The 24,218-nt window shown below is 37.9% G+C and overlaps 1 protein-coding gene across 1 annotated transcript in view; it reads left to right on the plus strand.

Annotated features, from left to right (window-relative positions):
• The window catches only part of MCC (mutated in colorectal cancers), a 167,376-nt gene that overhangs the window by 84,372 nt on the left and 58,786 nt on the right, over positions 1 to 24,218 (plus strand). The window contains exons 2-3 of the mRNA XM_009998799.1: positions 12,211 to 12,324; positions 19,551 to 19,693. Coding sequence (XP_009997101.1) covers positions 12,211 to 12,324; positions 19,551 to 19,693 — 257 coding nt within the window. The remainder of the gene's footprint in view (positions 1 to 12,210; positions 12,325 to 19,550; positions 19,694 to 24,218) is intronic.

A 24,218-nucleotide genomic window follows, 5' to 3' on the forward strand; every position in this document is an offset into this window, starting at 1 on the left:
CTGCATCCCAGTGTTCTTGCATCCCATCTTCCATCTGCCACTGACTCCATGACTTGAGTCATGGACATTTCAGGGCCTGCCCTGCAGCCTCAGTGGTGACATGGGCATTATTGGGGTGTGGGGGAGAGTGCGATAGTGCTTTTGTGTCTTTTTGTATATATTTAATTACTTTTCATCACTACTGTCTCATTGAAGCTGGGTAGTTTGGTTTCCAACCCGTAAGAGTCTCTCTGCCTTATTATGTCTCTTCCCTATAAGGGGAAGGAGAGAGATTAACAGAGAGCATCTGTCATTCATTTAATTGCCAGCCCAGCATTAAACCAGGACAGACTCTCTTCTGCATAAAATAATGCAGCAGTGTAAGTCTTCACCTGAATTGTGAAGTGTCATGTTATATGAGTGGTGAAGCAGCGGAATGTGAAAAAAGTAACTTCTACTTTCATTCTATGAATTTCTGTTAGTAATAAGCCATATGCTAAATAAAGATACAAACAAGAATGGTGTGTGGGTGACGAACATGCTCTATGAAGAAAGAACAAGAGTAGCTTTAGCTTTGGTATCAGTAAGCATTCGGGTCCATGAAATGTGCAGGGGTGAAAAATAAGCCATGTGTTAAATGGATTAATGCAGTGTTGATCCTTTTCTCTCAGGACAATTAACATGAGTAAAATATTTGCCTTACTTTAAAAAGATAAGCAGGTACTGTATTGTGTTCCTCTTAAGATTGATGTTCCTATATAAGCAGCAGAGAGCACAAGATTTATTTCCTGAACCTGATGTATATTTATAGCTGTACGAGTTAGTGCTTGAAAGCAAGTTCTTTTTTGTGTATGTTAGTGAAAGTGGTCATAAGGAGGATGGAGATGTTTTGAAGTGTTAAGTGGGATGTGTGTTATGTACAGTGCCTTTAAATTATAAATTTCATCTTGTCATGACCCCTGATTTTTCTTTATATATTTGCATATGTGCACATGCATTTGTATGATACAAATATAAAGTATATATTTTATTAATAGCTTTAGAAGTAACTTCCTGTGCTGTCCTGACTTCCTTAGAGAATTAGTAATGGTTTTTTGTGTTATTATTTGATGATTTAAAGCAAAGAAAATTACACTCAAAGAGAAAATAGTAATCTCATGGGATGTGCACTTTCCATGGAACTGTGCTTTGGACTCATAAATATCCATGCAACTCCTGTTTATTTAATAGGATTGCATGGGTGAAATATGGGGTCGAATTTGGCATTCAGAGTCCAACCAAGATAAGAAGTGAACCTGGTAGAGACAGGCACATAATGTTGGGAATACTATGTGAATTAATCTCAAAATGTTAGAGCCGTTTCTGGTTTTAATTTTTGTTGGACTGAAGCTTTCAACTTTGCTCATTATAATCATCTGTAATTTCTCTAAGTGCAATTCAATTTTAAGTGTGTGTTATTTGTTTGAGTGAAGATAAATTGTCCAGTAGACACTAAAAAAAACGTAAATCTTCACTTTTGTTCTTTTTCAGAGAAATGGCAGAGATAAGAACGTATAAAATGAGTAATCTTAACCAAAACAGATAGTAGTCGGCTTAGAAAATGGCTGTTCCATTTGCAGAAATTTTTGACATTTGAGAAAACACTTTTTCCTGACAAAAAAGGGTGTTGTGTTTTTTAATTTTCATGACTCAAAAAAGAATATAGAGGCATCCACACTTGAAGAACTGACGCTTATCTGTCAAGTCCCTGCATCTGAACTTATGATACCTTTTTCCACCCATGACTTGTGCACAGTTGCAAAATGGGCTGAAAATCTAACCGTTATATTCTTGTATGGCATTTAGTCCAATTAGTTACAGGTTTGTAATTATTGGCTACTTGTATCTTTGAATTACTTTCGATGCTACCTGCCACTGTTTGACTCAGGTCCCACAACAATGCTCTCAATCTCCTCCCCCTTCCACCCAGGTAGGGGAGGAGAGAGAGATAAAGAGAGAGACTTGGCTGGATTGAAAACTAAACTACACAGCTTTAATTAAACACTAACAATATAAGAAAATATATACAATTATATACAAATATGTTCAGATATGTGCAAAAGCCTCTCGCCTCCCCCCACCCCCAGCAACTCCCACAACATCTCCTGAGCTGGAACAGTCCCAAGAAATCCCAGAGCTGCTGCTGGAGAAGGCAGAGAGTGATGAGGGTCAGGAGAGCTCGAGCCTGGGGGTCGGTGTGATGGATGAACAGAGTCCTCCCCAGACACCGGCCATGGATGGAAGAGAAGGGAAGGAGAAGCAGGAACGAAGTTGTCTTCTGTGATCTCTGACCTTCCTCTGAGCTTCTGTAGATCTATGGAATGGAATATCTCTGGCCAGTTGTGCTGTCTGTCTAACTCAGCCTCCTACGGCAGGGTCATAGATCTCCCCGTTGTGTCTGAGCTGGCAGAGTGAAGATATGAGCTTGAAGACCCAGCAGTTAAAAAAAACCATTCCATTCTTATCAGCCTTAGTTAGAACACACTGATGCTAGTTAAAAGAAAGCTTACTGAGGGGAAAAAAAAATCAGTAAAAAGTTTTGCTGTCTGTCTAACTCAGCCTCCTATGGGGGGGGGTCACGGATCTCCCCGTAGTGTCTGAGCTGGCAGAGTGAAGGTGCAGCCTTGAAGCCCCAGCAGTTAGAAAAACATTCCAGTTGTTACCAGTCTTAGTTGGAATGCTCTGATGCTAGTTAAAAGAAAACTTACTGAAGGAAAAAAAACATCAGTAAAAGGAAAATTGGCTTCATCCTGGCTCAAACCAGAACATGACCTTTACAAATTGCAATCACCAGTTGCCTCAGATGTCGTGGTATGGTTTTGTCATAGTTAGAGACACTTGATTCTCTGGAAATTTTACAGCTACTTGATTTTATATTTGGAGAAGCCTACTAAATAAATGGCTGAAAAAGTATGAAGCCACTTGCTGTGCCTGGTGCTACAAAGATACCATATTGTATTATTACTGAAAAGTACAACAAATGAAAATATATCTGCTGAATGTAATAATATATCCGTATATGACTGAAGTACTGAAAAACCTCTCTGCATAAATTCCTATTCAATAAACAGAGTGAACTGTGGCATCTGTGCAGACCTGTCTGTGCCAGTGCAATTGATAATAAACATTTATCAATGTTTATTTTCACCTTTTCAGTTGTTGGACAATGGACATCTCATTGCTTAAAATTTAAGCCATATGGTGGCTTGAAAAATACATTCATGCAAATGAATTTATTTTTAAAATATGGTTTGTGAATGGTGTATTTCTGGGCTGTCTGCTTTCTACTAAAGGCAGTTGACATCAGAAGGGAGTTTGAGACATCATTCAGAAATACTGCATAAAATTTTCTGAAAGTTATCACCAAATAGGAACATGCCAAAGAACTGATACCAGTTGGAGACAACACAGCGATGGATGGCATTTTCAGTTTCTCAGTCCTCCAACTCATTGCTTTGGTCTCACAGAAAAAATCCCCGTGTTTTTTACTAATGCTTTTTTTCCCCCATCTTTTTCCAGAAAGAGGTTTTAAGTGCAATTCTGCAGTAAGAGATTTATTTCAAGAGAGTTATACCATAGAGAGCAAGAACTTACTTGGGTAGACCTATGAACTGTTTTTAGAAGGAAAGGAGTTTGTTAGCATAGAACTTAGAATGTGTGCTTGAGATTTTTCTTTATTTAACGTTTCATCAAGAATCGAGGTTAGTTGTTTATCTATCTATCTAAACAAACAAACAAAAAACAAACCACAAACCCAAATACTAGTTACTGATATAGTAAAACCCAGCTAAGCAGAAGTTTTTTCAGCTTTTTCTGTGCCAAGTAAACTCCTCTAACAGTCTTGTTTGTGACCTTTTCTTTGTAACATACTCATCTTTAAAGCTGATTTATCACAGAGCCTTATCAGGACTGTATTTTGCAACGGTGTTGGTTTTCTATCCAATTTGTTGAAATTACAGTTTCAGTAATAACATCCAGTGTAGTGGGAAAACTCAACAGGAAGAAATGCGAAGTCTCCCACAGTTTGCTATCCATTTGCAAAGCTGTCAGTAAAATCAGCCAGCTTTTCCCTGGTGTATTGACCAGGTAGTAAGAAGGAGGAGGCAATGAAAGATGCAGGACCTGAGAAGTCTTAAAATGCCAAAATGCAGTGTATGCTGCTTATGAGTCAAATCAAGATTACTTTTGCAGAGGTTTAGGGCGTGTAACAACAGGGAAATATTGGAAGTTTCCTGCAGGAACTGGAGTTACATTAGTATAGGTAATTTTCCTGTCTAGGGATTTGTATTAAGTATGAAGAACTCAATTCCTCTTGGGAAAATTGCACATCCAGTTTTGAACTTGTTGGCTGGTAAAGATAGCTAGGCAAACCAACTCAGATTTGTCTAAAACAACAATGGGACAGTTGCTTGAGCTAAGATTTGACCTGGAATAGGGAGACACTGACCTGTGAATGTAGGATGGACAAATCTCAGATGAACACCCGGGAGTGTGAAGTTACCTGGTAAACCGTAAGCAGTGTGTAAGTTGTATATAGTATGTTATGTATCTAAAAATATTTTTAAAGACACTACTTTCTTGTAAGCTGGGTGATAACTGGAGACCTCAGGTAGTTCTTCACTTGTTCTCCACTCACCCTGGAGAACATCTAAATGGTGGGTGCAATTAAAGGTGCAGAGGGTTCTGGGAGCACTAGCCATCAGAAGCCCTATGAAGAGGACATGGCATGGTGGCCTAAGGTTAAAGAAGCAGGGAGGGGAATATGAAGGTCTCAGAAAGGCAGCTAACCTTGGTTCAGTGAAGTAGTTAAGAACTGAACTGAGTGTATTGTGTAAAGGAAAGACAGGCTCATCCAGGGAGTTTTGCTGCCACAACACAGGTCTCTAAAGTTGTTTAGCTGCTTTTAAAAGTTGGGTTAGAGGTTTAGTTTCAGAAGCTACATAAAGGAGATTCTAATGAAGTATGTTATTGCATGAACTGATGAAAAAAAAGCTGAAAAGATGGGTTTTTTTAAATTTCAAATGATTGGTCAAGTACAGTCTAGGGAGTTTAGCTGAGGAATTTGGTGGGTTGTTTTCTGTTGGTTGGTTGTTTTTTTTCCTTGCTGAAGCATCGGATTGTGGCTTATGGCAGAAATAGCATACTGGATTTGGTAGATCACTGATTTGACCTGGCAACAAAAAATTTATTTCTCTAAAGTTGCGGTGCTAGTAGATCATATGTGTCATACTGGACACAGATCCTTGTATCGCTAGGTGCAGCTTTGTTGGTAGTTGACAGTCTTACCTTTGGAAATCAGAAATAACTTACCGGTCAATAAGTTTTAAAAAGAACACAAGAACAACAGGGATGCTTTTTATAATTTATTAAATTAGTATAATTAATAGTATCTGGAAATAGCTCTGAAATGGTCATCTCTGTTTTTAAAGATCTGATTTGTTCTCAGTCAGAAGACTGAAGTTGTAGGAGCCAGTTAAGGTGATATAAAAAATGGTGGGGCTGATTAGCTTATGCCCCATCTGTGGCGTTGTTATGTCCAGTACTAGAATGTGTGTCCCCTTAATGCTAAATGCAGAGGGTTGAGTGAGGTGCATTCTTGAGATTAGCTTTCCACTCCTTTATTTCTTAAAGGGGAGAATGGTATGCCCATCACCTCAGCATTTGTCCTTGCAAACTGAAAAGGAACAGAGAGAAGAGTTTTGGCATCCTGAGTTTTACAAAGGGTAAGGACGTGTTTTGAAATGTCATGGTTTTTTCCCTTCTCCATTCATTTTCCACAGTTGTGTTGGGCAGAAGGGGAGGTAGAAAAATACATGTCTGTTTCCTCTTTTAGTCAATACAGTGATTAAAAATAAAATAATTTTTTTTAAAAAAGAGATAATTTGCCTTGCTTTAATTGTATTGAGAGTCATTGCAAGGAGGGTAGGCACTGAAGTAGGATCCAGTCCTGCTTAGTTTAGACATACCAAAGCCATCAGTAGCTTGTAATGGTGTATTAATACTAGTTTTTTATTTTTATTTAAAGATAGGCTGTGGTTGCACCCCAACTTTTTTTTTTTTTCCCCCTATTTTTCTAATATGTTCTAAAAGTGTTCCTGTTCTCTGGAATATAATTTTTTAACAAATTTGTAATAGATTTTATTTATCACACACTTTTTACTGTTAACTAAGTTGTAGTGTGAGATGTCCCTGCTTATTGTAGGGGGGTTGGATTAGATGACCTTTGGAGGTCCCTTCTAACCCAAGACATTCTATGGTTCTATGTTTCACAAGTGCCTGCAAATGTCATTTTGCAATTTAACAAAAAAAACAAAACAAAACACAGTTTAAATAGTTTATAAATACTGCAAACATATTGAACACATCTTCTGCAGAATTTTCAAATTAAAACAAAGTATGTCTTAGAAATATTTGGTATTCATTTCTCTAGAATTTGGATGGTTCCATCCTGGCTTGTATTGGCACACCATTTGTTTAGTATTGCACAAGCATATGAAGTAACTGTCTAATATAGCAGTAATTGTTTCAGCAGCACAGTAACAAAATGTCAGTTTTGTAAGTCAGTCACAAAATGTGTAGGCATTTTTTAGCACATAACAGTTGTTTTGAATGTATAGCTTCAGGGCATCATTGGAGGCACATCAGCAATTCAGAGGTGTGGCTTTTTTAGTCATTTGAGAGTTTGCCGTACGTAATTACTTAAAGGACTATTGACTGTGATATTTCAGGGCTATGCTCTAGAGATCATACAACTGAAATTGCCTAGGGAATATCAAGCTGTCCTGTTATTGTTTCTGGGAGACGGTTTTAAGTTTTTCCACTTCATCTCATCAGTATATTCATAGAAGTGGACTTCACTTACGTTTATTTAATCACTTGGACCATAAAAATGCACCTTCCATGGAGTGTGGCCAGCAAAAGGTGTCATGAAAATTGGACTGAGAATAAAAAATTTTCAGAGTATCTACACATTTATGTAACAGTCACTCTATGTGTATTACTTGTAAGTACTGCTGCGAGCAGTCCCAAAAAGTTCTGGAGCTGCCAAAGAGAGCAGCAGAGCAGACAGGAGCTGAGGGTCAGGAATACATGGGCCTGGAGGTCCCAGGTGGTGAATTGGTGGAGTTTTATCCAGCCATGGGCAGAACAGAAGAAGAAGCAGGAAGGGGCTTGATATCCCTGGTCACTGACGTTCCTCTGAGCTTACGTAGATACATGGAATGAAGTATCTGTGGCCAGTTTTGCGGTCCATCTAGATCATTCTGGTGTTATCAGTCCCAGGTTACTGAAGGAAAAAAAAATCAGTAAAAGGAAAAGTAGCTTTATCCTGGCTCAAACCAGGGCACTTGTTATGTGAGAGGTTACACTTCTGAACACCTGTTCCCAAGTTGATGTGCAGCAGTACTACAGCCAAGGAAGACAGAAAACAAGAGGAGAAATATAAGATTAGCTCTTCAGTTTCACAGAGAAGGATGGGCTGAGGTCTTTATTGTGCTTTCTGTGTTGAAAATAGCAAGCATGCAGTGAGTACAACCAGTTTTGCAGTATAGTTTAATTAGTCTGGTTCAAGTAGAGGGAGGGAAAATTCAAATGTTGATCAAACTTAGTGGTGGTCACAATTGCAGGGGAAAATGCTGGCTATGGGAGTAATTCTTATGCTTTTCAGATCGTTAGCCTTAACCTGTCATTTTATCAGCACCTTCCTACATTGTCCTTTCCATATTCTTCTTGTTCTGTTCATGGCATCAGAGGCCTTCCAGCAATATGTAGTATGGACATGTCAGTAGCTTCCTGCTTCTTTGGCATGCAGTTAATTTTACTATTCCATCTGCTTTTGTATTCTTTTCTCCATAAAATTCTTGAGAAACTTGACTGATTTTATTTGTACCTACATAGACTATTTCACAAAACCCAGTGCAAGAAGCACTGTTTAAAGCACTGGGCAAAACATACCCTGTTAAATCATGTCTACAGTACTGTATGAGTTTTTCTGTAGAAACACATAAGATGGGGAAGAGACACTAGTCACAAAGGAGGCCGTGACATAGGTCAGGAGCTTGCTTTTCTGAGCTTGTGGTGCCATTTTGGTTTCATTTCAGTTATTGTATCTTTTGAAACTTAGCTGTACACTGGTTTGCATTTTAAAGATCACATGCAATGCACAGTATTTTCTATTAATAATAATAATATTTCTTCTTGTTCTGTTCATGGCATCAGAGGCCTTCCAGCAATATGTAGTATGGACATGTCAGTAGCTTCCTGCTTCTTTGGCATGCAGTTAATTTTACTATTCCATCTGCTTTTGTATTCTTTTCTCCATAAAATTCTTGAGAAACTTGACTGATTTTATTTGTACCTACATAGACTATTTCACAAAACCCAGTGCAAGAAGCACTGTTTAAAGCACTGGGCAAAACATACCCTGTTAAATCATGTCTACAGTACTGTATGAGTTTTTCTGTAGAAACACATAAGATGGGGAAGAGACACTAGTCACAAAGGAGGCCGTGACATAGGTCAGGAGCTTGCTTTTCTGAGCTTGTGGTGCCATTTTGGTTTCATTTCAGTTATTGTATCTTTTGAAACTTAGCTGTACACTGGTTTGCATTTTAAAGATCACATGCTATGCACAGTATTTTCTATTAATAATAATAATATATAGTAGTAAATTATAATTGTTAACTATTTAATACATAAAAACCTGGAAGGGTAGTATTGGCTATAAAATGTGCTTTGTATATGTATCAGTAAGCAACCTGCTGTTGTTTTGGCAAAAAACTTAATAGAAATTGTAGCTCCTAAGTTAAAATAGGTGATGCGTTTTTTCTTAAAATGTATCTAATTTATTTTCTGAAATAATTATTATTTCCTTGGATAATGGTGAAGAAGCAAGCTGGTTTTCTTGTCTGATCCCTTTGGGTGGTTTAGCTCCATCAACATCACATAGGAGCTTTTTTCTTCATGGAATTCAATACTAGCTGTCTTGTATCAGTACAAAGTTTATGAACAAAACTGGCTTTGTCAAGGAACTGTTTTCTCTGTGTGAAGTAGTTCTCTCTGGGAGCTCTTGGTTAAAGGTAAAGACCTGTATGTTGCACAAACAGAAATCTTTGTGGTGTCTGTGTTTTCACAAACTACTGAGTTTTTTGTGTATTTTCTAACCTTATGCCATAAAGAGGGAGCACACCTTGAACTATAAATGTCTGTTACAAATGTTAGTGGTAGTACTTCTGCCTTGTTTATCACTGTGTTATCACTGTTTGCTGAGGGGAGAAGAAAAACAGGTTGCCGTATGGCTACGTCCATTCTCCTTTCTCAGTTGTCATATCCCATAGTGATTCAATCCTGCAGTTACAGTCGTGACTGACTAACAGCCAATTTTTAAATTTAATCTTTCCAACTTTAATAGTTTGGATTATTAGATTTGAATTATAAATTTTTTGGGGGTGACTGTAGCTCTTTGCTCAGGTGTTTCCTTGTTTGCATTACAGCAATATCCAAGTATCAGTGTTCCAGTTCCCACACCCTGTGTACTATACAAACATACTGGGGCATGGCCCCTGGGAACACTCACTCCTCAAGGGAAGATGTAGCAATACTTTGTACCACCTTTTTTAAGGAAATGGGGAGGAAAGTTTGACTCTGCCAAGAATACACGGCTACACTAGATGTGTTAGTCATATTATGTATTTCAGAAGTACCTGGAGGCACCACTTGCATATGCCTTACTGCCGTGTGCACTGGGTACATGCACGGAAGTGGAGAGTATCCCATACAGCCTTCCTCCATGTATGATAGCTTCCTGTTGTCTAGTCTACCATTTCAGTAACATCAAGGTTTTATTATTGTTTCATTAGTGCTTGGAAACTGGATGAGTCCAATTTAGTAAAGGAAAATATAATTTTCTATAGTAAATGATGCAATAAAATGTCCTTGTAATTAATAAAGAAATCCTTTGCTTGTTTGGAGAAGAGAAACCCTGTATGGAATGGGGAGGCTGATGTTACTCTTGTATTGGATACCTCTGTTTTCCAGGAGCAGCCAGGCCAAGCACAAGTGTTCCTGTAAAACTAGACACAATTCATGCTGTTTCATACTGAGCTTTGGGTGTGCTAGAGGACATGAAGAATAGCTGAGGTGACTGTGCTGTGGGAAGAGGAGAAAGACAAATCCATAGGAAGTCCCATCTCCTTAGTTCCTTAGAACAAGTTGTTTTTCATTGAGATTTTTAAATTAATGGTGTCTGTTTATATTATAGCGCTATGTGTATGGACCTTATTGGTCTGATATTTAATTAAAACCACAGCTGGTGATCATTTAATTATAGTGTATGAAAGGGAATGATACTTACTTGACCATGTAGCATAATTTTATTAAATTTAGAGAATTGTAGCCATTTTTTCATGTATTATTTGAAAGGTGTGGTGAGGGATCTAACTGGTGAGCTTTGTTGCCACACTTCCACTCTATTAAGGGAATAAGGTGAAACTTGGCTTTTAAGTTCAACAGCTTTCATGAAAATCTTAAGTCAGTAATGAACAGATAGCTACAATGATGCTGGTTCTTGTTTCTCCACATTGTAAAACCAGTGCATAGTTTCTTAAGATAGGAAGAAAGGCCTTCTCCTGAAGGCCAAGAATACTTAAAGGTACTCAGGATGCTTCTGGATTTAGTAAGAGATTTCAGCATATGTACTTGAAAGAAGCTATGTCGCAGATGGCTGTAACAGGCCCGGATTACTGTTTTTTCTATTGAAAAATGAGGCTGCCTCGAGAATCTTAAACCTATTGCAGTGCAGAATTGTGTATTTTTGTACTGAATTGAAACTGCACACGTGTAAGACATTTTTGTAGCTGACATGAAAACGCTTTCAACTGAACTCAAAAATCAGGATGTCCAGAGCTTCTAGCATAACTTGTTACACTACAACTAAAATTGCAGAATTGACATCCTGGAATGTCTTCTGTCTTGGAGCCAGAGGTGGCCTTTTATGTAGGAGTGGGAATACTGTAGGTGAACGAGCTGTTGCTAAATGCTGTCTTTCTGCTGTCATACAGCTACTTTCACACATCAGAACACGAAACCATCTATGATTTTGCTGGCTGGCAGTGTCGTAGAGGTAAAATTTCGATCAAGATAGGATTCACTAGCAGATTGACTGGAAATGGAACAAGAAAAGTAACTTAACAGTGACCTGTCCAATAAAGTGAAGGACTGAAAAATGCTGGAGGACTTGGGTTTGTGTTTCAGTCTGAATCCTGGCAGTAGGGTAGTGTTTGCTGTGTGACTTGATCTAGTGTGAAAGGTCACTTCTGAGTTGTTTCTTTACTACTACAAAGGAAAACTTCAGTATTAGTGGCTAGTTTTCCTCCTGGACCTTGTGGCTGTACTTGTCAATACTGAGTGTTGAATTCTAGCTGATGCCTTCAGTGTAACAGTGAATGGGATATTTAAGAACAGGAAGAGGGTGTAAATGAGTTAAAAACATAGCATTCTTTTAAGAATTATTCTTGATTTCTAATTTTTGTAGCTAATGTTATGTTAGCTAGATTATGTTAGCTATCCTAGTCTGCTATTATTTCCACATACTATCAGTTAAATGTAGAATCTATCTTTTATCAAAAGGATCTAGTGCAGAAAGAAAAACTGTTCAGACTCTTCATGTGTGGCTTCAGTAGATTGCAATCACTGAAACTTAGTGACGTGGGACTGAAGAGAACAACAACTACAGAGCAGTAACTCAAAGTGAAGTAAGCTTTAGTTGCAAAATAAAACCTATCCTGTGCATGGAATTATTCCCTTCACCAAACCAATAACGTCTGTGTGTTTAAAGACATCAAAACATGATAAACCTTATATAGTACAAATCTGAGCTAATGTTTAATGTAAGATTTTATAACACAAGACTCAAACTACTTCCTGTTAAGCTAATGTTACAACTAATCTACACATTTCCATCTGTATTACACTTGATTTTCTTTATTCTTATAATATGCTTTCTGAGGAGAATTATATGTGAAAAGTATACAGCAGCATGTGGATTTCTTTTAGAATTTTGTTATATTGAAGGTCCTGTTAAATACTGTAAAAATCCACAGCTATTGTAGCTATTCTATAGTGCTATATCTTCTTTCAGATGCTACTACGTAGCTTGTTTAATGCTTAATATGTATCTTTTCTTTTGTCTTATAGCTTCATTTAGCAGCCCTGGCATCACTAAAGGGAGACATAGTGGAGCTTAATAAACGTCTACAACAAACAGAAAGGGAGCGTGACCTGTTGGAAAAGAAATTGGCAAAAGCCCAGGTGAGCAATAGTTCAAGACTCTGAAGATGGTACTTCATTTCATGTTGTCCTTGTTCTTTGAAGAGAAATACGGTATATGGGGAGAGGGTAAAATACCTGAATAATGTCACAAGCGAAAAGAATTTCAAGACCGCAAGAGACATAGTTGCTAAAGTTTCATGTGCTGATGACATTCTTCTAAAAATACCAAGAAATAATTAGATTTGTTTGGTTTTGAAGCCAACATAAACAGAGACTTCTTTGAACATAAAAACTGCGGTATGTTCTTAGTGGATTAGGTAAATGATTGCAGAGCCTTCCACGCTTGGGTCAGATTCAAACACAAATTAACACTCATCAAAAGCTATTGACAACTGGCAGTGCTTTGCTGGTACATGGGAAGTGATTTGTGATCTCAGTCTATCTTCTAGTAAGCCAGTTTGTGTGTATCTCTTGTGGACACCAGTCAGTGGAAAGCCAAGTGATAAAATGAGAGTAGAGTGTGAACTCTAATGCTTTCACAGTATTTAAAAATACTCTTTTCAGATTAAGATAAATCATAGAATCACGAAGTGGTTGGAATTGGAAGGGACCTTAAAGATGATCTAGATCCAACCCCCCTGCTTGGGCAGGAACGCCTCCCAATAGACCAGGTTGCTCAAAGCAATTACTCAAGCTACCTAACCCTCCTTGAGTTGGGGAAAGGGTTGGATGAATGACCTCCAGAGGTCCTTGTCAGCCTCAGCCACTCTGCCATTTTGTGAATTTAAGAGTCTTAAGTGCATTTTGGTAAGGGCTTCTATCTGTGAGTTATTTAAAATCGAGGCCTTTGTCAGCTTTCCTTTTTCTTTACAGCTGCCTTTAAGTCTTTTGGGCTTATCAGTGATACTCCTATTGCAGACCATCAATGCAATATCCAGAAATATGAAACATTGTAGTGTTTTTATTCCCCTGGATGGGTGAGGCAAAGCCATGCTGAGAATTAACATCAATCATCAGCTGTAATCCAGATAACTTTTACTAATTTCTACTGCAATAATGAGGCTGCATTTGACAGTCATTGAACAGTCAGATGGATCCTGTGTGTCCAAACGATCCACATCATTCTGCATGACAACACTGATTTCATTGTTATTTATAACTCTGCAAGGTCTTGTGCTAACCACAGGGTTTTGTTAGTGTTTTAGTTGTGTTTCCAGGTTTTTATGTATATATACGTGTGTGTGTATATATATATATATGTATATATAAAAATAAAATCTCGCAGCCTTATAGGTGTTCCATGCAGTAATGAGTCACTACTGATGATTACTGGAATCACTCCTTAATCCCAATTCATATGTGTTTTGTTAGCATAGGATGGTTTGATGGGTTGTGTGTAGTGCTCAGTTTTTAATTTCTGATGATCTGGTAATGCCCATGATCTTTGGTTGTGTGCTTGTGAACAGAAGTGTAGTCACAACTGCTACCTGAACTGTGAATAACACAAGAACAAAATATCTGAAAGCATGCAAGCTTTAAAAAACAAAGAACCCCCAAAAAAACCACAACCAAAACAAAATAAAACAACCAAGCTTTTAAATTAATTTCTATAAAGTTTTAATTATTTCATTCTTTTCACATTTTTAAAAGGTCTCAAGTAGATAGACATTTACGTTAGTGATTATTAAATGAAATAAAGTCATTCTTAAGGAAAAGGCCATTAAATAAGCACAACTCATCTATTCAAGATGTTCGCTATATTTAAACAATGAGACACACTGTAGTGAAAATGCTTTACCTTTTCTTCTTTTCCTAACTGCATGACTTCCAAGTAAATGCTCCATTTACCATAATTTTTTGAACATTTTCTCCCACAACACAGATTTTCATCAAAATTGCATCATGTATCATATTGTATAGTTTTTTCTACAACAACCTCTGTCTAAGGGATTTCTTCCTCACTGATATGAATCAAAGGTTCGGAAGGCATAAATTAAGTAAGAGGTGTTAGAGGTTCTGCATAACCATATTCAGATGCTAGTGTGTCAGCATTAAATCTCTATTCTGCATCTGGACTGTACTTACAAAGGCAGTGCATGTTTCATTTCAGCTGGCGTAGGAAGTCCTCTCTGGAACAAACAGCTTTTAACATACATTTGGTAATACCTTTCTCATCCTTTCATGAGGCATGTGAGAGGCTTTGGAAGAAAAGATTAGTGATTTGCAGAGGGAAGTGGATTTGGGGAACCACAATTCAAGTCCATAGATGACAAATTGTGAAGAAAGATAGTTGGATAGCCCTGCTTACAATTTTGTTAAGGGATGTCATTGATTACTGGTTATATCATGCTTATTTCCAAAAATGCAGTCTATAGAGACCTACTATAGTATTTGCCTACATCCCTCTACTATTTCAGTAGGACAGCAGATCTCCTTGGCTCTGTCTTTGTATCAGAATGCAGTTTGGCATTCAAGTAATCTCTTGAATGAAATTTGTTGTAAAACACCGGTCAAACACTGCTGAAGTCTTCTTCCAAAAAATCTTTCTTTGGTCATGAGAAGAAAAGTAGTGCTTTTTACTAGCACTGTCTGGCACAGTATCCTGGCTTTGATAATGATAAATAACAGGAGTCGGAATGGAGAGCATAAGAAATCCATACAGAGACTTATCCTCCTTCATACTCCCCCATCTTTCTGCCAACAACTGTGAGCAGAAGTCTGCATCACATTTAATAGTCCTCTATGGTCCTATTCTCCATGAGTTTATCTAATCTTCTTTCTAATCCATCTACATTCTTGACATGTCCTACATCCTGTGACTGTGAGGTTTGCAGTTTTATGATAAAACATAAGATTTAATAACATTAAAAATTTCAGCAAATACAACAAGAATAGACATTTTACTTATTACATTTTATAATTTCATCTTTTTTTCACAGGGCAGTCCTGCTCTCTCATTCTTACTGCTTTGTCCTTCTAATTTTGGAATTTCATAATAGTTGTAGTCACAGGGTAACAAAGACTGCTGCATCATTCTGGATCCTGTATCACACAGCAGTAAGTCTGCAGTAATAATTCTTTACCATTCCTTTGGTTATTCAGAATATATGGAGGGACAGAGAGAGAGAACAGAATTTCAGTGTAAGAGTGAAACCAACACTCTGTAGGCACATAAGAACATGTGAAATTCACAGGAAGGCTTTAGTTTCTCATTTAACAAAATAACTTAAAATAGAAATGCATGGTGTTTAGATGAATGTTGAAATTACTTGTTCAGTTGTGTGATGTCCTTCTCTCACACAGATTAGTCCATGTTAAGAATACACAGAATATGCTGCCAAATAATTCTGACCATGCATTTTTTATGATTGAGTCTTTGGCACGATGGACTTGTATTTATACTTAAAATTAGATTAGTGGATTGCTGCTTCAAAGTCTGCCACTCCTCTCAAATTAAAATACTGTCTTAGTTGAGCAAAGTGGTTTTTTACTCCTGTGAGCCTGTTAGACAGGTTTAGCATTGTAGCTCACTCAGGTGATGACTTGTACTCTTGGTGAAGAATGCCATAGCCGGGGTTTGTCTCTGTAGGGCCTGAGGCACAGGGGAATCTCCTCCTGAGTGCTGCTGCTGGTGGGTTTTTTCCTGTCGTCTGATTGAACACTGCAAATGGAGCATAAAGGTTTGCACTAGTAGAGCTTCTTGCTCTAGGAATTTGCATACATTAATAGGCAGTGGAATCCTGTGTTGAGACAATATCCTTGGGGTAAAATATTTTCTCTTATCATCCTTCTCCCCCATATTCTTCTTGCTTTTGTTGTTTCCCAGCATCAAGGGGTCAGACAAAGGTGTTTCCAGTAATTGTTAATTTATACTATAATTGAAATAACCTTTTTGGTTTGTACCAAAAGCCAGCCAAGGGTCATTTCCACTGAGAACTGTGCTGGAAACTTCTCACCAATTGCTCATCTTTTGCAGCCTCTCAGTGGATTATCCCAGTGTTTGCTTTCTCAGAGAATTAGAGCTCTTAATGGTTTAAATCAGAACTATGAGGCTGGAAGAGGGATGAGGAAAGGAGTGTAAGGTAATCTTAAAAAAGCAATATTGCAAGAACTGAATGTGTACAACTTGGAAATAAATAGGAACTGGTGGCAGATGATTGTTCTGAGACTCAGGGGATACAGACACTGAAGAGTGATGAACAGGTTTAGTATCTCAGAAAGCGTGCATTTGTTTCTTTTGCCTTTTAAGCTTTGAGATGAGTGTGCCATAATGAGGACCAGTCCTGTATAACCAGAGGAATTTTCCCGTGCTGCATTTTGGGATTCATACTGAATTATATTACTTTTTTTTTTTTTTTTTAAATACTCTTGCCATTTTTAGTTGAGGTGGCTGACCAGAACTTAGGACACATAACTGTAACCCCCCCTGCAAGGCACAGCAGGCCTTTTAGTATCATGTCTTGTCTTTCAGAGAGGTTTCCTTTCTGCCTTTTACAGTTACTTTTGCCCAAGATAACCCCAGAGCCCTTTTAAAAACTCTGATGTGAAGCTGTTGTCTTATATTGCCAGACTGCTTGTTATTCACAAAACATGTCTATCACGAAATGTGGGTTATCCTGAAAAATGGTCAATGAGAAATGGCTGGAGAAAGGACAGAGCATATCTGGCAGTGTGGCTGAGGTCCGTTAGCAAAAGTCTCATATATATTCAGTCAAGGTACACAAATTTTGCTTTTCAGTGCACAGCTTAGAAAGACAAGAAATTGTTGTCAGTGTTTTTATTTATTGTCTGAAAATAGTAATTATGCACTCCATCTGAAACATCCCTTTTGTTTAAAAGAAAAAAAGCAAAACAGTGCACATAATTGATCTGGATAATGTTTAGGTAGTGTTTGTGGGTATTAATGTGTGTCAGAACAAATTTAGCTTGAGAAATTGTCACGGTTTGACTCAGGATTGGCAATTAAACCAGAGACAACAATGCTCTTGATCTCCTCTCTCTCCCATCCAGGTAGGGAAGGAAAGAGAGAATTGAAGAGAGAGACTTTCTAGATTGAAGACTAAACTACACAGCTGTAATTAAATACTGATGATAAAAGAAAATATGGCCAAATATATACAAATGTGTTCAGGAATGTGCAAAAGCCTCTTGCCTCCCCTTACCCCCAGTAGCTTCCACAGCATCTCCTGAGCTGGGAGCAGTTCTGAAATGTCCCAGAGCTGCTGGAGAAAGCAGCAAAGCAGACAGGAGCTGAGGGGAGAGTGAGGAGGGTCAGGAATGCACAGGCCTGGGGATCAAGGGTGATGGATGGATGGAGTCCTCCCTGGACACCAGCCATGGACGGAAGAGAAGGGGAGAAGAAGCAGGAAGGGATTGACTGCCCTAGTCCCTGATCTTATACCAAGCTTATGTAGATAAATGGAATGGAAGACTTCAATCAATTTTACTGTCTGTCTAGTCCACTCCTCTCTACAGGAGGGCTGCAGATAAAACTCCCCTGCTGCCTTAGCATCTGAGGCTGCAGGTTCAACAAATAGAGCAAAGTGACATGGGTGTCTCAACAGTAATATGAACATTACAGTGTTATCAGTTCACTAGCTGGAAAACTTGCTGCTAGGAAAGAGTTTTCTGAAAGAGAAAAGAAAATTGGCTTCATTCTGGCTCAAACAAGGACAGAAAGGCACAATAAGTAAGTCTTTATTTCATTTAAATCTGTTCTAAGGCTTTTAAAAAACATTTTTTCTGTGTTATTTCTTCATTTTGAAAATTGTGGTCATTCTTGAGCCAGCTATGATCTAAAGATACGGAAACATGAGAATTAAGTTGTGGAGTGATCCTACATTAGTCATGGTATACATGTAGAACCACGTCAGTCTTAAAAGCCAAGTGAACATTGTTATTGTCCTAAAATAATGACTATTTGCTCTTCTCTTCAGTGTAAAGGTATGGTCTGTTTGTGTTAGTGTAGGTGAAAGTGCTTTTGACTCCAGCTGTTGTAAGAAACAGTTTTGTTGTAGTCCGTGGAAGGATGGACTAATGTCTCGGTTACACTGCAAAGTGCATATTCCTGGAACTTAAAAATATTAAAATAAATGTTATTTGAAAGGAAAACGTTACTGAAGCTCAGTGTAAGTTTTCCTTTTCAGTCAGTCTTTTATGTAGGTGGTGTTCTCAAGTTTTGAGTGTTAGTTGCCAAAAAATGTGAGGGCAAGCTGTGAAAACTCTGGTATCCGTGCTTGTTTGGGTATAATTTTATTATTTATGATATAAGGGGCTGAGTTCCCTCTGCATAGAATGTTGTCTTGAATTGAAAAAAAACCACCAAATATAGATGTTGGAGGACCTCATGCGTTACAGTAAATTGTAGCCTTTAGAATGCTACCAGGATTTTACCTTGCATAATCTTTTATTGACAGTCTTGGGCACATAGAGGCTTCACTGTTTACTGCACGGGGTCAGAAGCAAAAAGTTAAATCTCGCTCTTTCCAGCCACTACTAAGCATAACTTCAATCTGCATGAACTGTTGGATTGTAAATTGTTTGCTGTAATTGAAGTAGAATGCTTGCTGGCACGAAGATTAAGCCAGAGAGGCTGTATTTAAAGTTCTGTTGGAAAGGAAAAGCAAGACTTTGTGATATGTATAAAAAACAAGCAGCCAGTGTAGCCTTTTAATTGTACAAATAATAACCATTTTATTGTAGAAGATTCAAATAATAAAAACATGCTATATTAACTAATAAAAACAGATACTCATACTAGAGGAGAAGTCATAACTTTGAAGTGTGATTACTTTTCTTTATAATAATGTGTTTTCTACCTTAGGACTTGTTCAAATTCAGACCACATTGGTAAGATCCTTGAAGATTCATGATGCATCATGAACCTTATGGATCCAAAGATGAGATCTTATTTATAGCTATTTTGAGCTGCAAATGGTGTTTTTTGTTCAAGTTGGAAAGGCAACTTTTCCCCCTTAGGGAAAAAAAAAAAAAAAAAAAAAAAAAACCTTTATACTTTTGTTGGAAAGGCAACTTTTCCCCCTTAGGGAAAAAAAAAAAAAAAAAAAAGTACACTGTGTAGTCTTCCAGCTCCTAAAATCTTGTAATTGCATACCTTTGTGTACCTGTCAGTATTTTGCATCTGTCCTTTTCTTTTGCTAAGGCAGTGTTACTTTGAAAACCATTACTCGTGCACTTTTTCGTTTTATCTGATCTCTGTGCAATTATTCATAAGACCTTTTCTGTTCCTTACTTCTCTGCTTTAGAGTGAACAATCCCACCTAATGAGAGAGCATGAAGATGTGCAGGAGAGAACAACACTACGCTATGAGGAACAAATCACAGAGCTGCACAGTATCATTGCTGAATTAAATAAGAAAATTAATCGGCTACAGGGAACAATAATAAGGTACAGCAACTTCCTGGAAATTCTGGGTCAAGGCAAGAAGAGTGTAAAACATGGTGTGAATTATACTCCAGATATAATTTGATGATGACTTTAAAGTACTTAGGCATGTTATGCCTGGTAGTGAGCAGCTGCCCGTAATTAAGATATGTATTCTGCAGAGTATCATCCTGAGGTTCAAAAGTGCTACATTATCTCAAAGTAACACTTTGCAAAGCCTAACGAGCACTGCAAAGAACTACACTGTGCTATCTAAATATTCTTTTAGTGTAACATACATGCCAGGGTACCAGATAATTGGTTGCAGTGGTGGATAAAGGAAGATGTAGCCATCCAGCCTGCATTTCTGCTTTTTAACTTGATTTTGTACCATCCTATAGATCACCTAAACCAAATCACTTCCAGTGAGAAATATGGCTCAAATGAGTTTCAGTACGTTTTTAATCTGTTTGTACTGGTATTTGTGACAATATGCAACAGTACAAATGGTGTTGTTGCTTGTCCTTGGAGCAGCAAAGCTTGGGGTATTACACTATGTCATTACTTATTACTGTATTAAAATAAACTTTCCAGGAAAACACTTACTTTTCCCCACTTTTACCCATTATTCCCGGCTTAGATAAAGCTGGACTCGAACGAGGAAGGATTTTCTTAAAGTTTGGCTTGTGAGAATCAAACTGAGCTATTAGAATCTGGATTTTTTAGAGAACATCAAGTTAGGTTTGAGACTTTTGCAGGTAGCTCTACCCCTGCAGTGAATTTTTAGTTTTCCTTGCCTATTAGCTGCAAATTTTTGGTAACTGTTTCATTTTTTTCTTCCTTGTAAATGTTTCTACTAGCATAAGGTAATGTTGTTACATCTACTCACTTAGCCTTTCTTGAAAATACTTATATAGGAAAAGAAAAAAGGTTGGTGTACCACAAATAAAGGGACAGTACCATCATGCATATCTACCACTATAAAAGCAGTGATAGAATCACATTATGTTAATGTTACTGAAGAAGATAAATAATAACAGCTCTGGTATGATCATAACTAGCAATGATCATTATGAGATGTTTCAGGTAAGTATTTTCTAAACTGGTAGTACTTCTTTTAAAAAGTCCCTGTGACTCACTCTTCATTGATGCCTGATTTCTCTGCAGACAAACTTCCCATTCGTCATGTTTCAAGTTGTCTTGTTTCAGCATGGCACTGGCTGCCCATCATCTCTAGTAAAGCTCTGACAATTGAAAGGACTGGTTAAAAAGCAAAATCTGAGAAGCATGAAAGCTGCATTGATTGATTGTATGTTCTTGGACAGCAGAAAAGCTCTATGACATTTAATAAAAATACTACATAGAATCCACAAAAATTGTTAGGAGTCCCTGAGGCAAGCTAAATGCCAAGTGATGTTCAATTACAAAATATGGGAATGGGGTGGATGCTGTGAATGTTTAACTATGTCGATAAACAAGTCAGCTCTGACACAGATAGGGAAGTGAGGCATCAGAACCAAGCTTGATGGGAAGTGCGTGCAGCTTCACATAAAAGGGCTAATAAGGAGTTCCCTACATTCACACTGTGCTTCTTACTTCCCTAGTTCTTAATGTGTGATGGTGCAGCTTATACTCCCCACGAGCTCAAGAAGGTAGCAATTTGGAACAAAAAGACAATAAAGAAATGATCCGCTAGGATGAGAAGGCTTTTTTTTTTTTTTTCAGTCTGGACACATAAACCTTGGCTCTTGTTTTTTCTTGGGAAAATATCGTTGTAAGGCAGGGTTGCTGTTTCTTGTCTACATTGCTAGGAAGAGGTTGGGAGGAGGTGGTTGGTATTTTGCTTGTTTGTTGTAAAACTTGAGTCACAGGCTTCTGTCAAACTCTGCAAGACTTTTGAGCAGAAGAACCTACAGTGATTGTGCAGAGCACATTATGTCATCTTCTTTTAGAATGAACAGCCTTCTCTGAGTGCTGCTATAGCTTGGGGTTCTTGTTAGCATGTCAGCTGGAGGCTAGTGGCAGTGCTAGTCCTGTTTCTGCTGCTTCAGTGTGTAGAAGGCAATTTTTTTTTTGTCATTGCAAAGCTTCTCCGTCCTTGGACAAGGTGTGTACCACTCCCATTTTCTCTCCCAAATGTGTACAACTTTGAAGACAACTAAACCAACCATTGAATCTTGCCAATTGTGGAGTCATGTCGCAAATACTTGAACATAATTGATACACCATATAACTCTGAAGCACAGAAAGGATTTACAAATTACATTATTGTTTACTAAAAGGGAATTAAGTCTATGTTAAAGGCAAACATTCCTGACTTCAGAAGCTTTTAGGATTGCCATTGATTTGTTCAAAATCAACTCTTTTTTTTCTTAATCATGTATTTGGTTCGCAAAATTGTCTGTAACTTAGTTGTGCAGAAACAATTTCAGCCTATGACTGACAGTCTTTCTTAGATATTAAATTGAGGTTCAGTAAAAGGAAAAAGAAGATGAAATTGCTCTTAGTTCTAAATTAGTGGCTCTTTGGGTGCAACTCTAAAAATAGTAAGCAACTTTAACAATACCGAACAGAAATACACTCAGTTGGTGCCTGCTAAGGATTATATGAAACAGCTGTCAAGAATCTTGTAACCTATTGCTGTAAAACCATCTGTTCAGACTTGCAGCTTTAAGTCTGAAATATATTCAGAAAGTAGGTTGTGTTGGAGTTAATGAGGAAGGAGGATAGTCAAAAGATGACAGAGTCACAAGAAATAATCCATGGCATTTCTAGTCATACTTACACAATGACCTGGAGGTCTCATTCTAGTTTCTAAATATGTGTTAGGTGGAAGCTACTTGGATTCAATTCGAATGGCAGTGTGGGTGCCCTAGTGTTGGCTTCAGCATACAATGCCCAGCCCCACCTGCCTTCAGTGATTAATTCCCATGTTGTCTCAAATGTGTCACTATTTGTTCATGAGTGAAATACTTCAGAGACCTCGTGTGTGTACATAGGGAGCAGTCAATCTCTGTGTTGCAGTGCACATACACCTGTTGTATTTTCTGTATGTGAGTCTTAGAATTCTTTAAAAATGCTTGTTCAAATAAAATTATTGTTGAAAAACAGCTGGCACCTAAAATGTGAAGCTGTGCACTATTTGCAGTCATGAAGAGAATGTGCATTTGCTAGTGTCCTAGCAGGATTTGTCAGTGGTGTGCAATGATGCTGAAAAGTGTGCCATTTCACTCACTATTTTCCCAGTGTCTGTGCAGCAGTTGTGATCCTTAGTTGCATCCCAACATGAGGAAAGCAGTGAGTGCAGATGTACCTGTAAAACACGCTTTTTTAGTCCAACATTGATCCCAGGCTGCACTCTATTTAGAACAGCTTGATCTCTCAGCTCCCCATGACATTTCAGCAAGTGGTAACCATCAGGAGATAAAGCATATGCATTCTCCAGCCAGGCCCTAGATGATGGTAGCAACAAAGAAGTTGTGAAGTCACCTGCTAGGTAGCGTGGCAGGAGATCCTTGTCTAATCAGCATCCCTTGCATTTTCAGTGTCACTGTAGGGTTCTACTCCTGTTTTGGGGAAAGGGGGGTCTCAAACAGTATCTTCTGTTACTGCCAGCATCAGTTTTAAAGGCAGAATTTGTTTATTGTGATACCTCACTGCCATCAAATTCCTGTTTGAGTTTTTAGCCCTCAGTCTACACCCTGTGAGACTGGTAGTGGGGAGACTGATTGACCCTGCTGTTGGTTTACCAAAAATAGATGTCTGATCTTTCTGGCCAGATCTTAGAAGCATTAGTTCATTCAGAAAGTGCCCCAAGATACAGAGAGTGTTTAAACTGATGAAAACAGTACTAGTGTTAGCTAGATGAAGCTGTGTTGGATTTCAAACCGTAAGCCTGTGCAACAAGAGCCAAAAGAAGAGTGATGAGAAATTGTTACACTGTGTGTCATTGTTTTATAGTCAATATATCCTCTTGTCCATTTGTAGAGGTAATTCAGGTTTTAAAAATTACATAAAGAAAAAGTTAATTTCCTTCAGATAAAAAAAAAATGCAGTTATTAGAGTGCTTGGTAATTGTTTTTGTCTAAAGCTAATTACTACTGGCTTTTGCTGTGGCTGGCTAATAATAAAAAAATTCTTGGAACATTAACCCGCTCTTACATGTCTTCATTACAGTTTTAATTCCTGCCGTTCATTATTTAGTTCTCACACTTCTTTAAACAGATATTGCATGGTACCTTAAGGACATTTCTTTGCTCTGAAACTCAGTTTTAACCAGCTGACCTGCATTTTTGTTTAGTAATAGTCACTAAGTACTTCTGATAAAATAATACTTTCTTTGCACTGAAGCAAATATAAGGGGTAGAAGAGCATAATAGTTCCTGTAGAAATTACATCTGGGTACATGCAGAAACTCTGCTTGGCAAGCAAGCTGAAATTACTTTTTGGAGTTGACCTGGTTCATAAATTGTCACCCCTGCTACACTGAGAGCAGCCTGTACTTGTCATTGTTTCCTGTATGTATGGGTCATCTTCTGTGCTGTTTTGT

Source organism: Chaetura pelagica, unplaced genomic scaffold, assembly GCF_000747805.2.
Source record: "Chaetura pelagica isolate M959 unplaced genomic scaffold, ChaPel_1.0 scaffold306, whole genome shotgun sequence".
NCBI lineage: Eukaryota > Metazoa > Chordata > Aves > Apodiformes > Apodidae > Chaetura > Chaetura pelagica.